A 14,887-nucleotide genomic window follows, 5' to 3' on the forward strand; every position below is an offset into this window, starting at 1 on the left:
AATAGGTTGTTTGCATATGACGTAATTTCCGTTGCATGGCAGTGGCGCGAAATGCAGATGGGGGTCAGGAAGTGATTTGCAGCAGTCTGCGCAGAAACATAAACACAGAAACATGCCTAGGGTTTGCGTTTTTAAAGTTTCCCTAACCGATCAAACAGAGAGAAGTCGACAAGTGTTTATTGTGTCCTAAAGGTCGTGGTTCTCAAGGTTCTAAGACAATCGTTGTTGAGCACCTTGATACCAAGGTCGTGGACCCAACCACTCAAGAAAACTGTGAGCCTGGAGGCTTTTGAACGCCTTCATTTGCTCGGTGGTGTAAAATGAAGTCTGGAGGACGAGGTCGTTAGTGATGTCAACGGCAGACACGTTCAGAAATAAGCTCGGTCAGTTAAAAAGTCAGAAGTCCTCATGAGAGGAGGATCTCTTCAGACATAATCCAGAATGTTTTTCTGTATCTCTGTCTCATTATGGGGTCTAGAGCAGCACAGGACGGGCTTTCCTTGGTTGCGTCCAATCTGAAATTTACTTCCCGACCCCCATTTGAATTCCACGCATCACTGGCATGACGTTATTGCAAACAACCTATTGTATCATATCAAAAAAATCAAATAGAATCGTAACAATAAGTGATTTTCAGCCCCGCCCCTAACGCCGTCTTAAACAGGCTGAAAGGCCGTCTGGAAACCCCTGAGGACGAAACATCATCTAAAATTAATCTAAAGCCACAGATTCCACTCTCTGATCCTCGATGCTCTCACACTTCCATCACAGATATTCATTCTGCATCCTGCCTCATGTCCAGGGTAATGTTACAGCCCTCTATGATATAATTCCCCTTACCACTCAGCGTGCACCAGGATGTAATATCTTATGCCCAAATGGTACATAATTCAACTAAGGCTGAATAATTCATCAAAACAGTGCAGCCACTGAAAGATAATTAAACAAGCGGGCAGTGTAATTCACAGGAAAGATAATAAATGACGGCATGTGTGATGAGGGAGATGGAGTTTCATTTCCAGGGGCTTTTAAAATAGATGTATGAGCAAGAAATCTGAAGTACTGTAAAATAAATTGAAGTAAAAAGGGTCACCATATGCTCTTGCAGCTTTTTCTCCTAGATGGAATAAACTCTCTTTATGAAAGTAGGACAAGAGCCACATTTCCTTTCTCACACTGACCACAAACTCACCCATTTCCTGCCTCGTGCTGCAGACCCCGACCCCGTACTGGCGCGTTTTGTCGGCCACAGTCTTCAGGAAATCAGCGTTGTTCTCAGCAAAACCGAGGTAGTTGTAGGAGCCCACGTTGATGACATCGTGTAACGTCCTCCCTGTTAACCTGCAGGCACGGAAACATTTGGAATCACTCAGGGGTTTATACTCCATCCGACATGCACTCAGAGAATTGATTACTCTCTATAAAAAGTAATCAACATTTAATGAATTATAAATGGAAACATAAACTTGTTTCTCTGTCAGTGGAGTTCAGCTCATGAGAGGCAATTATAAGGATGTTTATTGGAGGTAAACAGAAGTGACTGCTTGTGTAAGCTACACTTGTTGTTCCTGTTTCCTTGGACAATTTTTGAAGTACATAATCAAATATTTACAGCTCATTTTAGTGAGAAAAAGGAGTCATGCTGCCTAATAATATGGAAGTGCTCATGAACCCTACGGGGAATCTATGAATCATGCGTTCACAAACTGGAGCGGCCATTGAGGGGCAGCCTCCATTTTCACTGCAATAAATCAAAGCCATTAAAACCTCCAAACTGAGGAGGTATTTTGGGACAAACTTAAAATAATTAAGCTGTCCAGGACTCGTGTCTCCAGGACTGATGACTGGGACTTGGACTTGGGCATTGACTGCATTAGGACTGGGAAGATGGAGATGAATAGTTGGACATATTTATTCATGGAAACTGTTTTATTTTGTCAGATTTTTAGTTTGAGGCCTTGATAAACACACTCCAAACATTAAGTGAGATGCTAAAGTTAGCCTACTTAGATGTGTATAACGTTACTGTAACGTTAGCATCTAAAGTGACTCAACCTTTGAGGTCCAAGATGTTTGGTTTGTGATGATTCTGACTAAAAGCAGGTGGGCTGCAGGAATTTGGAGTTCCGACCAATCTGCAACCTCCTGTCTCAAAATATGAAGCCAACGCAGGAGTGTTAGACTGCAGTTCCTTGAGCGTCCACTAGAGGCTGGCTGCAGAAACACCGGAAACCACATACACACCCATTCAAAAACCCTGATCTTTACAGCAGAAATAAACGTACTGTACGCCGGTAAATTTTTGTTAGAACTTGTGACTTTTTAAGATATCAAACATACAAGTTTTGCTCAAATAAGGGCGTGGCTTACTTGATTGACAGTCAGGCACAGTGTAGCTGTTAGCAAAGAGGCTAAAGGCCCGCCCCAACTCCATATCTGTGCGTCAAACCAAGTAACAACCTCCGGTCACGAGAACTGAAGCCAATGCGTATGTGTTTAAAAACTGCAGTTCCTTGAGTGTCCACTTGAGGCTGGCTCCAGAAGTACCGGAAACCACATACACACCAATTCAGAAAAGCCGATCTGTTTACAGCCTGGTTCAAAACACGAGTGTAGTCTGGATAGCTCATTTCTGGATCGGCACACATTGTACGGGGGGTGAATTTTTTCATAACACGGCAATTTTTAAGATATTAAGATGACGAGTTTTCCAATGAGAGGCACAGCTGACTTGATTGACAGGCGGGAACACTGTAGCTGTTGGCTAGGAGGCTCAAAGCCCGCCTCTTTACTCCACATTCGCTCGACAGCAGTTATGTTGAGTTCAGCATTTCCAATATGGCTGCCGGCGAAGATTGGCTTTAAAAAATACAGCGTATACAATCTATGGTTCAGACACATTCAGTGATCCCACCGCAGCAGAATCAACGAGTGTGTGTTCCTGTTAAGAGAGCTGTTTCAATCCCCTCTTCATGATAAATAATGGTATTACCAAAGAGGACTGGACTCTTCTTTGGTGACTCAAGGTTTGGTGACTCAACTGAGAAATTCAGACGTTCTGAGAGGTAAGATGATAAAAGTCCAAACAGGGCTTTCAGAATAAAAAGATAGCAGTGAGTGTAGCGTCTGTTTTTAACAGAGGACAATCTAAACCTTTTATATAATCTCATGACGTGAACCTAGAAAAAACTGGAAGGGCAGAAAACGAGCACCATGATTCTCTTCCAATGAGGCGAACTGATAAAACACAACATGAGTGAGTGTTCACCACCTGACCTATTTCTCCTCACTTCTAATGTAAACCTGTACGCCACTACAAAACCCACCCGCATGTCTTTTTATCTATTCACCACAAAAGACAAGGCGGCTGCCCCATTTCTCCTTTCTCCAGTCACTTTAAACCTCCTTTAACACGAAATCCAGCCCCGCCACTCTGTCCCAATTCAGACTGGCAGATCACCTCCCCGTGGCTCCGTTCATATTCCTCTTAATAATATATTCTCTGACCCTACTTTGCAGAAGAAGGGAATCCCAGCTACATTAAAAAATGCAGGGCTGACCTATCCCTGCTGAAGAAGAGGAGCTTGATCCTGATCCTGCTGAGTGTGTGTTTTATACCTCCAAGATAAAGAATTAGTTGTGTTGCTGCCCAGTCATAAAAACTTTACAGCCTTCAGATTCACCGCTTTAGCAGAATGTTTGATAACACCTGATAGGATTACAGCACCTGAATGTCCAGTTGTAGTCATCCGACACTCTCTCCATCAGGTCGAACACAGGTCCGGGCAGGCTGCACACAGGGCGGTTCCAGTTGTCTCGTACCCTCATGTACAAGTTTCGAGTGTAGAAGTTCTCAAAATCTTGATAAAGAGGAACGAAATCCTGAGAACAAAGAGGAACAGTTTTTGAATGAGATCTTACTGAGATGTCACAGAAACAATCAGAGCAGGAGAGTGAACTCAAGCAGCACTACGATGATCAATTACTCATCTGTCATCATCTTTCTCTTCACTACATGGCAGTTACTTTGTGACTTGGCACTAGGTCTCTGTCTTCCTGGGTCATTGTTTATGATTCACACCAAAAAACTATTGTAACCATCTCACACCTGAGTTGCACTGTGTTTCTCATACTGTGTATGTTTTATTAATAACCTGGTGCAATTTTATCTGTGCCATAACTCACTATCTATTCATAAGGTAGAAGTGTACATAGTGCTTACATATCTGATATATTTGCTATATTTTATTTCTATTTATTCTATGTTATTTAAATTTATTGTGTTTTGTTTTATTTTTAGCTTTATTATTATTATCATTATCATTATGTTTTGAACTATGTAAGTACAATTGGGGGCGGCAGTAGCTCAGTCCACAGGGACTGAAGGGACACCGGTTCGAGTCCCAGCATGGACCAAGTTTGGCAAGTGGACTGGTGGCTGGAGAGGTGCTGGCTTACTTGCCTGGGCACTGCTGAGGTGCCCTTGAGCAAGGCACGAACCCCCAACTGCTCTGGGTGCGCTGGTTGACGGCAGCATCCTCACTCTGACATCTCTACCTAAGCATGTTCACTGCATGTGTGTGCATTTGTATGTATATACCAAAAAAAATGTATGTGTAGTATGTCCAAAATAGCATGAGTGAAAAAATTGAATTTCCCCCCTGGGGATTAATAAAGTATCTTTTTGTTGTATTCCCCTGTCCCGTGTTGTAAGCTGCTGGAACAAAATAATTTCCATCAATGGGGATCAATAAAGTTTATCTAATCTAATCTATTTAATCTTTTTTTAAAGTTATATTTTTTGGCCTTTTTGCCTTTATTTTATAGGACAGCTGAAGAGAGACAGGAAATGTGGGGAGTAGAGAGCGGGGGAAGACATGCAGGAGATGGGCGACCGGCCGGTAATCGAACCGGGGACCCCTGCGACGAGGACTGTAGCCTCTGTATGTGGGGCGCTCAGACCGCTAGGCCACCAGCGCCCAAATCTACTCTTAATGTGATTTTTCTTTAAAAAAAAAAAAAGATTTATACTTTCTCTACACTGGGAGGTGGATTTTTTTCAAGCATTACCATGATACATATATTTTTTTCCATGCTGGAAGTGACAGAAACTTAAATTTGCATGTCATTTTCTTTCATTTTGTGCACAGACAGATTTCTTTTGCAACATTCTTTAAATAGTGAAGATATGTAGGTAATAATCAATACAGCAGATGATAAATAATGATATATTAAATTTAAACCATGCATATTTGTATTAAAATGTGTTAAAAAATAAGGTAGTGAGATAATAAAGTGTCCCAAATGTTACTAGTTGACATGTAAGTTAAGAAACGTTGTCTTCAGTCGTGCCATGACGTCTTTTCTGTCATGTTCAGCCCTAGGATTATATTCCAGCAACTTTAAATCTACTGCTGCATAAAGCACCATTCCTGCAAAGTGAAAACACCCGTCTGTTTTATCATCTCCAGATAAATTCTGATATCTCCTCTGTGCTCTGCCCGAGTGAACCTCCCAGGGCAAACAGTCACGACTCAAGACAATGAGGATATGTCCTCCCTGCCCTCTCATGAAAGAATCAGCAGGTTGAATATTTTTCATCTCAGAGGGAAAATGGGTCAACAGACGAATCACATGTTTTCTGCAGATGAAAAAGTCACATGCAGTGGACTCCAAAGCTTATTTTCTGTAGAATTGAACGCCTGTCTTCTTAAAGTTGCCTTAGAGGAAAGAGCTAAATGTGCAGTATATATTCTTTAACCGCTGCTGTATGCTTTATAACCACAATGACATTCAGCACAATCACTTCTACCTTCCATGTTTGATTCATTGAGACTGTTCTTGCTACAGAGCCAACTTACAGAAGCTCTTCCTCCTTTTGTTTCAACACAGAGAACAAACTGTGTTGTCATGACTCTCAGAGCTTCTTCCTTAATGGAGACAAAACGTTACCGGGAACTGATTTTTAAAAGGCGTATCACTTTTCGTTTTTGAACACGAGCTGCACAAAACCCACCTTTAACTGCTAACAGATTACCTTAACAGGAAATTTGTGTTTTAAGAAATCAAATCGATGCCAAAACAATGGCTCTTTGCTGGAAGTGCACTGCTCAGGCCTTATCTGGAATCTAAAGCACAGTAACAAAGACAGAACTTGCATCCTCTGAGATTTAATTAGGTCTTCAGGAGATATTCTCTGTGGTGTCCTGTCTCACCCATGGCAACATTAGTGCAGAGGAACATGAAGGAAGAATGCAGAGAGAGAGGGAGCAAGAGAGAGAGAGCTTAAGAGCAAAAATGGAAATTATTCTAGAGGAACAAGATGTGTTGACACCCAAGGCATGTGTGCTCTCCTCCTCCTGCAACTGTCTGAGTGCACACTGTTACCAGGATATATGAGCATGCATATGTCTTCATGCCAACTGTACGTTTTTACCTACCTTCTGTTCCTCTCTTTCCAGGGCGACGTGGCACTTCTCTAAGCCCACAGCTCTGAGGAAATCTCGGAGGTAGCCAAAGAGCGTGACAATGCCGAAGCCCACGTATGTCATGACAGCCACGTAGATGGGCGCCTGTTCAAAGGACTCCCGTCTCTGCTGCCTGGAGGCGACACCGGTCCCTGGGACATTTTTCTGTACAAAAAGAGCCGCACATGAGCCGTCTTACAGAGCAGACAAGGAGGAAACAATAGTGTTTGAATAAAAGTGGCGCGCATCCAAATACGGGTTGTGGTAAACACAGTAATTTACCTACATTCAAATGAGATGGGCAGTGACCTACGTGCATCCACAGAGATCAGAGACACTAAAGTCACACTGCATAACTAATGGATCAGTCATTTTTTGCAAACACTACATCCACAAATGACTCGTTTATTGTTTCAAAATAAAACTATAAATATAATTATTCTGTGTGAAAGGGTCAATCATACAAAGAATAAGACTGGTGACAAGCTAGCATCTATTTTGAAATGTTTCCTCATTTAATCACTATAAATGTTTCATTTGATGTGAAGCTATAACCACAATTTATAATTTAACTTGATTTCTCTTGTTAGGACTTCCTTTCTACAATCAAAGATGGCAATTGTATTATTTCAGAGCCTAATGAAGTTATTTTGATGCCAGACTACACGAAACATTCATAGCCTGGTTTAAGGTTTACCTTATGTCCTGATCGATTTTGCTAAAACGTTATGCCAACACTGGTGTTTCGGTTTAAATTGCTACCCTGTTAAATCGCGACGGAGGCTTTTAAGCTTTCATTAAAATTGTGTCCATTGAGGATATTTTTTTATAATAGTGGAAAATAGACTAGGACACATATGTAGGCCTAACTGACAACCACTTACGCATGCGTAGTCTGCTGAAAGTCACCAGATAAGAGGGTCACTCTTTAAACCGGAACACCTGCAGTCACTTTAGCTGATTTGAGGTGGTTGGTTTGAATTAATTCATCGCCCGTGCTTATCGGACGGGCAATTTATTTAAAGATAACTATTTGAAGATTGTGAAATTACCTTTAATTTACGGTAAGTGTTGTAGAGCACTACTACTGTGAGAAGTAACCAGCTAGCTTTAGCATAACAAACACTAACTGCTAACCAACGGCTGGAAAATGAGTAATTTCAGAGCCTAATGAAGTCATTTTGATGCCTGACTACACAAAACATTCATAGCTTGGTTTAAGGTTTACCTTATTTTCCTGATGCAATTTTGATAAAGCATTATGTCAATTCCGGTGTTTCAGTTGAAAGAGTGTCCCTGTTAAATGGCGACTTTTAATAATAAAACAGCTATTCCAAAGTCTCACCATGATTCTTTTTACTTTTCCTTATAGAATGTTCTTTAAATTATTAATTTTTGTCAAAATATTGAAAAAAATGACTAGAGTGCATTTGGGAAGACTCTACGCAGGCTTAACTGACAACCACTTACGCATGCATAGTCTGCTGAAAGTCACCAGATAAGAGGGTCACTCTTTAAACCGGAACACCTGCAGTCACTTTAGCTGAATTGAGGTGGTTGGTTTGAATTAATTCATCGCCCGTGCTTATCGAACGGGCAATTTATTTAAAGATAACTATTTGAAGATTCTGAAATTACCTTTAATTTACGGTAAGTGTTGTAGAGCACTACTACTGTGAGAAATAACCAGCTAGCTTTAGCATAACAAACACTAACTGCTAACCAACGGCTGGAAAATGAGTAATTCAGAGCCTAATGAAGTCATTTTGATGCCTGACTACACAAAACATTCATAGCCTGGTTTAAGGTTTACCTTATTTTCCTGATGCAATTTTGATAAAGCATTATGTCAATTCCAGTGTTTCAGTTGAAAGAGTGACCCTGTTAAATGGCGACTTTTAATAATAAAACAGCTATTCCAAAGTCTCACCATGATTCTTTTGACTTTACCTCATAAAATGTTTTTTAATTTATACATTTTTGTCATAATATTGAAAAAAATGACTAGAGTGCATTTGCGAAGACTCTCCGTAGGCCTAACTGACAACCACTTACGCACGCGCATTCTGCCGAAACTCACCAGATAAGATGGTCACATTTTTAACCGAAACACCTTTAGCTGATTTGAGGTGGTTGGTTTGGATTTATTTATCACCCGTGCTTATCGGACAGGCAATTTATTTAAAGATAACTATTAGAAGATTGTGAAATTACCTTTAATTTATGGTAAGTGTTGTAGAGCACTACTACTGTGAGAAGTAACCAGCTAGCTTCAGCATAACAAACACTAACTGCTAACCAACGGCTGGAAAATGAGTAATTTCAGAGCCTAATGAAGTCATTTTGATGCCTGACTACACAAAAAGTTCATAGCCTGGTTTAAGGTTTACCTTATTGTCCTGATACCATTTTGATTAAACGTTATGTCAACATCGGTGTTTCAGTTTAAAGTTTGTCCCTGTTTAATGGCGACTTTTAATAATGAAACAGCTATTCCAAAGTCTCACCATCATTCTTTTTACTTTTCCTTATAGAATGTTCATTAATTTGTTAATTTTTGTCATATTATTGAAAAAAATGACTAGGGTGCATTTGGGAAGACTCTACGTACCACTTACGCATGCGCATTGTGCTGAAAGTCACCAGATAAAGGGGTCACTCTTTAACACGAAACACCTGCAGTCACTTTAGCTGAATTGAGGTGGTTGGTTTGAAGTAATTCATCACCCTTTCTTGTGTCCGGCATTTTATTTAAAGATTACTATTTGAAGATTGTGAAATGATCTTTAATTCAGGGTAAGTGTTGTAGAGCACTACTACTGTGAGAAGTAACCAGCTAGCTTTAGCATAACAAACACTAACTGCTAACTGCTAAACAATTAATAATGAAACAGCTTTTTTAAAGTCAAACCATCATTCTTTTCACTTTTCCTCATAAAACGTTCTTTAATTTATTAATTTTTGTCGTAATAAGACTCTACTTACGTATGGAGGCCTAACTGACAACCACTTACGCATGCGCATTGTGCTGAAAGTCACCAGATAAGAGGGTCACTCTTTAAACCGGAACACCTTTAGCTGAATTGAGGCGGTTGGTTCGAATTAATTCATCACCCTTTCTTATCTGAGGGGGAATTTATTTAAAGATAACTATTTGAAGATTGTGAAATGATATTTAATCCACGGTAAGTGTTGTAGAGAGCTAATACTGTGAAAAGTAACCAGCTAGCTTTAGCAGCACAAACACTAACTGCTAACTGCTAAACAATTAATAATGAAACAGCTTTTTTAAAGTCTCACCATCATTATTTTTACTTTTCCTTATAGAATGTTCTTTAATTTATTGATTTTTGTCATAATATTAAAAAAAAATATGGCTAGTATTCGCGAAGACTCTACTTACGTATGGAGGGCTAACTGACAACCACTTACGCATGCGCATTCTGCTGAAAGTCACCAGATAAGATGGTCACGCTTTAAACTGGAACACCTTTAGCTGATTTGAGGTGGTTGGTTTGAATTAATTCATCACCCTTACTTATCAGACGGAGTATTTATTTAAAGATAACTATTTGAAGATTGTGAAATGACCTTTAATTCACGGTAAGTGTTGTAGAGGGCTAATACTGTGAAAAGTAACCAGCTAGCTTTAGCATCACAAACACTAACTGCTAACTGCTAATCAATTAATAATGAAACGGCTTTTTTAAAGTCTCACCATCATTATTTTTACTTTTTCCTTATAGAATGTTCTTTAATTTATTGATTTTTGTCATAATATTTAAAAAATATGGCTAGTAGTCGCGAAGACTCTACTTACGTATGGAGGGCTAACTGACAACCACTTACGCATGCGCATTCTGCTGAAAGTCACCAGATAAGATGGTCACGCTGTAAACTGGAACACCTTTAGCTGATTTGAAGTGGTTGGTTTGAATTAATTCATCACCCTTACTTATCAGACAGAGTATTTTTTTAAAGAGAACTATTTGAAGATTGTGAAATGACATTTAATTCACGGTAAGTGTTGTAGAGGGCTAATACTGTGAAAAGTAACCAGCTAGCTTTAGCATCACAAACACTAACTGCTAACTGCTAAACAATTAATAATGAAACAGCTTTTTTAAAGTCTCACCATCATTATTTTTACTTTTCCTTATAGAATGTTCTTTAATTTATTGATTTTTGTCATAATATTAAAAAAAATATGGCTAGTATTCGCGAAGACTCTACTTACGTATGGAGGGCTAACTGACAACCACTTACGCATGCGCATTCTGCTGAAAGTCACCAGATAAGATGGTCACGCTTTAAACCGGAACACCTTTAGCTGATTTGAGGTGGTTGGTTTGAATTAATTCATCACCCTTTCTCATCGGACGGAGTATTTATTTAAATATAATTATTTGAAGATTGTGAAATGACTTTTAATTCACGGTAAGTGTTGTACAGTGAAAAGTAACCAGCTAGCTTTAGCATCACACACTGATGCTCGTGCAGCAGGTGATGTGGACAGGTGTCACACTAAATAGAATATCATTTAAAAGAAAGAACATCTTTGTAATCTCAACAAACCACTTACGTGACCTACTTTGTTCAGACTATCCACCTAAATACATCTCATCAGTGACTCACCGGTGAAGTTATGCGCATAGATAATAAGCTAACGTTCAGTGTAAACAAACATTTAAAAACACATGCTCATACAGAATCATCCGGGAGGCTCAGAAACCTGCTTTAGCTGAACGGAAGAATGTCAGGGCGGGGTCGTTGTTGTATTTATTGCTATTTACAATTTCTAATATAGGAGGAACTCCCGAATTACTTATTAAAGAACAACATTAAGACTCCATAAAAGTATAAACATATTAGAATAAGTCGCTTTATGTAACATGCGTGGTGTTTAAAACCTCTAAATCAACTTTCCTTGGATGTGATATTTCAGGTTCTGATGAATGGCCAGCCCTGTGCGTCCCTGTGCGTCCCTGTGCGTCCATGCATTACAGGTTACAACGTGAGTTACGTCACATGTCGTTTCAGGAGAAGACCCCCCCTAAAGGAAAGTCTGCACAGATTCAACCCGACCTCCCAGATAAGATTAAAACAGGTACGAACACAGGTGCTCACAGGTGACTACAGCCCGGGCGTGTTAAAGCAAACTCCCCCACGCGTCCACACACGCTCACCTCTCTCACACACACTCACCTCTCTCCCCTCTCTCCCCTCCTTCTTGCCGTGATAGCCATTAATCTTGATGTAATCGTATTTCACGCCGTTGTTTCCAGCGTGTGTCTTCAGGCTGCCGTTTCTAGTCATGTTCCCTGAAAGCAGCAGACTGTCTCCTCTCCAGTCTCTGGTCTCTCCCCTGACTGTCAGGTAATCTCACCGGCTGCGAGCTGCTCCACAGAGGTGACTTCCTCTTTCTGTTGTGGGCTCAGCCCCCTGCGCTCTGTTTACTCCCATGTGTTAAAGACAAGAGTCACACTTCACTTTCAAACCTGTTTCCACCTATGGTTTCGACATGGTGTAGAATCGAGAACTCCCTCTTCTGCTTTATGTGAAGTGAAACTCACGTTCACAGAGAAATGCAACACTTCTTTAACTTTAGAGTTTGAGTTTAAAAATGATCATATAGGAGTGTTTTATGTGTTTCTGAGAAAAGAGTGAAATCTGTTCACTTGCCTGATCTGAAGTTGAGTTTGGTTTCTGTTGAAGCTGGATCCTAAATAAGATATTGTTTGATTTTGCTACCCATGCAAAATACTTTAGAACCTGGTTTTTGAAAAGTGCTCGCTCTCTCTCTCTCTCTCTCTCTCTCTCTCTCTCTCTCTCTCTCTCTCTCTCTCTCTCTCTCTCTAAGGGCTTTATTAGCATGGAAAACATATGTAATCATTGCTAAAGCTTAAGAAGAAATAAAACACAAAATTAAAAACAATTACAGAATAATAATATTAGATGTTCTTCTATACTTCTATACAGCTATGTTAGTTTAACATTTAATCTCTCTCTCTCTATTTATATATATATATATATATATATATATATATATATATATATATATATATATATATAAAGAATGAAATAAAAAATAGTAATGAATATTATTTGTTACCAATATTTATTATTATTATTATTATTATTATTATTATTATTATTATTATTATTATTATTATTATTATTGCTATTTTTATTATTATTATTATTATTATTATTATGGTTATTATTATTATTATTATTATTATTGCTATTTTTATTATTATTATTATTATTATTATTATTATTATTATTGTTATTGTTATTATTATTATTATTGCTATTTTTATTATTATTATTATTATTATTATTGTTATTGTTATTATTATTATTATTATTATTGTTATTGTTATTATTATTATTATTATTATTATGGTTATTATTATTGTTATTGTTATTGTTATTATTATTATTATTATTATTATGGTTATTATTATTATTATTATTATTAGTGGTAGTAGTAGTAGTAGTAGTAGTAGTAGTATTATTTATGCAAAAAAGTTATTATTATTGTTACTATTGTTACTATATTATTATTATTATTATTATTATTATTGCTATTATTATTGCTATTTTTATTATTATTATTATTATTATTATTATTATTATTATTATTATTATTATTATTATTATTATTATTATTATTATTTATGCAAAAAAGTTATTTGACCAAGACCAGTTTTTTTTACCTTGATATGTTTCAGCTGTTTGGTATACAGTGTCAGACTTAATGAACCTCTTTGGACTATTATTATTTATTATTATTATTTGTTATCAATATTAATTAATTATTAGTAATTTTCAATACTTTTTATTATATATGTGTGTAAATTATTTTATTTGCATTATTATTATTTGTTATCACTATTTATTATTATCATTTTATTAGTATAATAATAATAATTAGAATAATAATGATAATAACAAAATAAAAATAATTATGTTTAAATGTTTTTTATTGAGGTAGCAATAATAGCACATTCAATGTTACAGATATTTTCCTCCTTTTAATTTAAATGAAGAAAAACAAAAATAACAAACAAACATAAAAGTCAACAGATGTAGTGAGTAACACTGAAAGAAAAACAACAACAACAACATAGAGGAAAAATAATACTCAAAACCACTCACCCCTCCCCACCTCCACCATACCCACAAATAAAACTAATTAATATTATTATCTTTATTTTCTCATCATTAATATTATTATAATTTTTTTTGTACCTCACTTGAACACGTATCTCTGACTTCAGGTAAAGACACGTGAAAAATAACTAGATTTAAATCTGTTGTCATTTAAACACAGCTGAGGAGCTTAAACCTTTTGTCCCCCCTCAAACAAATGCATATGTAACATGGCTGAAATGAATCAACATGCTTATAAAATCAATTTTCAGGTGGTTTAAAAAAGCCTCTCCAACTCGGTGAACTACAACAGTAATATAATACTTATAAATTAATGTATGAGTTTTAATAAAATTGCATAATTTCCAATACTTTACCCTGTGTTGTGTGTATTAAATACTCTGTAAAAGTGTACTTTATCTTTCAAAGCTAAAAGGCATTTTTGCTCCTAAGACATCACAATGTTTACTTCTGTGAAGTGTTTGACTTGATGACTTTAAACTAACTCAGGCTTGTTTACATCAAAATGCATCAACAGCAGCGTGCACGGATTGATACTCTTAATAACCTCACAGTCACATACAGGTTATTTAACCCTGCAGTGGCTTGTGTTACTTCTCTTTTCATATTTGTAACTTCTTATCAAAAACAAGACATCAAATATACTTATGTGGACTTTTACTGTTTGCACAGAGTTAGTAAGTAAAACTAAAGTCCAAAGAAAATTACTGAGTACTTTTTAATGGTTCATTCCACACAAGACCAATAAAAGAGCTTTTATTTGTGCTTTAAACATGAGCACATATAAAAAAGTTTAAGAGGTGATTCGGAGTAAACACAAGATACTTGAGCCTGAATATCTAATGCACTAAAGGCACTGATTACATAAAGATTCTGCACATCTATGTAGCTTTAAAATGCATGAATATAAACTGTGTGCACTGGTCTCTCCTTCAGGTCAGAGAGCTGAATCAGCTGCACCAGGAGCTGAGAAGATATCCGGGCTCAACCAGGTTCAAGGACTCCTCAGGACGGCAGATGCTGCCATGCATGGGCCTGAACTCCCGCCCTAACCCTCCCCGTGTGTTCCTGCTGTCCTAACTGTGAGTAAGTCCAGATGTTTTATTGACGACACGCAGCCAAACAGAGTACATATCAGGTTGCATCTTTAAGCGGTAAAGTGCAGCAGTGGAGCTGGGTGTAATGATAAACTTCACACCCCTGCAGCTCCTGTGGTTTGTTTTAAATAGCTCAGAGAGTTT

General features: G+C 37.6%; 1 protein-coding gene and 1 long non-coding RNA gene across 17 annotated transcripts in view; one reads left to right on the top strand and one right to left on the bottom strand.

The window, feature by feature from the left end:
• sptlc3 (serine palmitoyltransferase, long chain base subunit 3) overlaps nucleotides 1-11,904 on the bottom strand; it is a 45,495-nt gene extending 33,591 nt beyond the window's left edge. The window contains exons 1-4 of one of the 8 annotated variants that reach the window (XM_034681572.1): nucleotides 11,682-11,904; nucleotides 6,441-6,632; nucleotides 3,728-3,882; nucleotides 1,193-1,341 (exon numbers count right to left, since the gene is read on the bottom strand). In XM_034681572.1, coding sequence (XP_034537463.1) covers nucleotides 1,193-1,341; nucleotides 3,728-3,882; nucleotides 6,441-6,632; nucleotides 11,682-11,783 — 598 coding nt within the window. In that variant the 5' untranslated portion in view covers nucleotides 11,784-11,904. Of the gene's footprint in view, nucleotides 1-1,192; nucleotides 1,342-3,727; nucleotides 3,883-6,440; nucleotides 6,633-9,452; nucleotides 9,507-9,767; nucleotides 9,789-9,870; nucleotides 9,937-10,602; nucleotides 10,652-11,102; nucleotides 11,290-11,672 lie in introns of those variants that run through there. The other 7 variants (XM_034681571.1, XM_034681578.1, XM_034681575.1 and 4 more) reach the window with 7 other exon arrangements.
• Nucleotides 9,502-14,887, top strand: part of LOC117811349 — a 113,682-nt gene continuing 108,296 nt past the window's right edge. For 2 of the 9 annotated variants that reach the window (XR_004630980.1, XR_004630979.1), the window contains exons 1-3: nucleotides 10,326-10,487; nucleotides 11,413-11,574; nucleotides 14,583-14,728. This is a non-coding gene — a long non-coding RNA (uncharacterized LOC117811349). Of the gene's footprint in view, nucleotides 9,653-9,911; nucleotides 10,071-10,323; nucleotides 10,488-10,769; nucleotides 10,905-11,412; nucleotides 11,575-14,582; nucleotides 14,733-14,887 lie in introns of those variants that run through there. The other 7 variants (XR_004630981.1, XR_004630982.1, XR_004630984.1 and 4 more) reach the window with 7 other exon arrangements.

Source organism: Notolabrus celidotus, chromosome 4, assembly GCF_009762535.1.
Source record: "Notolabrus celidotus isolate fNotCel1 chromosome 4, fNotCel1.pri, whole genome shotgun sequence".
Lineage (NCBI taxonomy): Eukaryota > Metazoa > Chordata > Actinopteri > Labriformes > Labridae > Notolabrus > Notolabrus celidotus.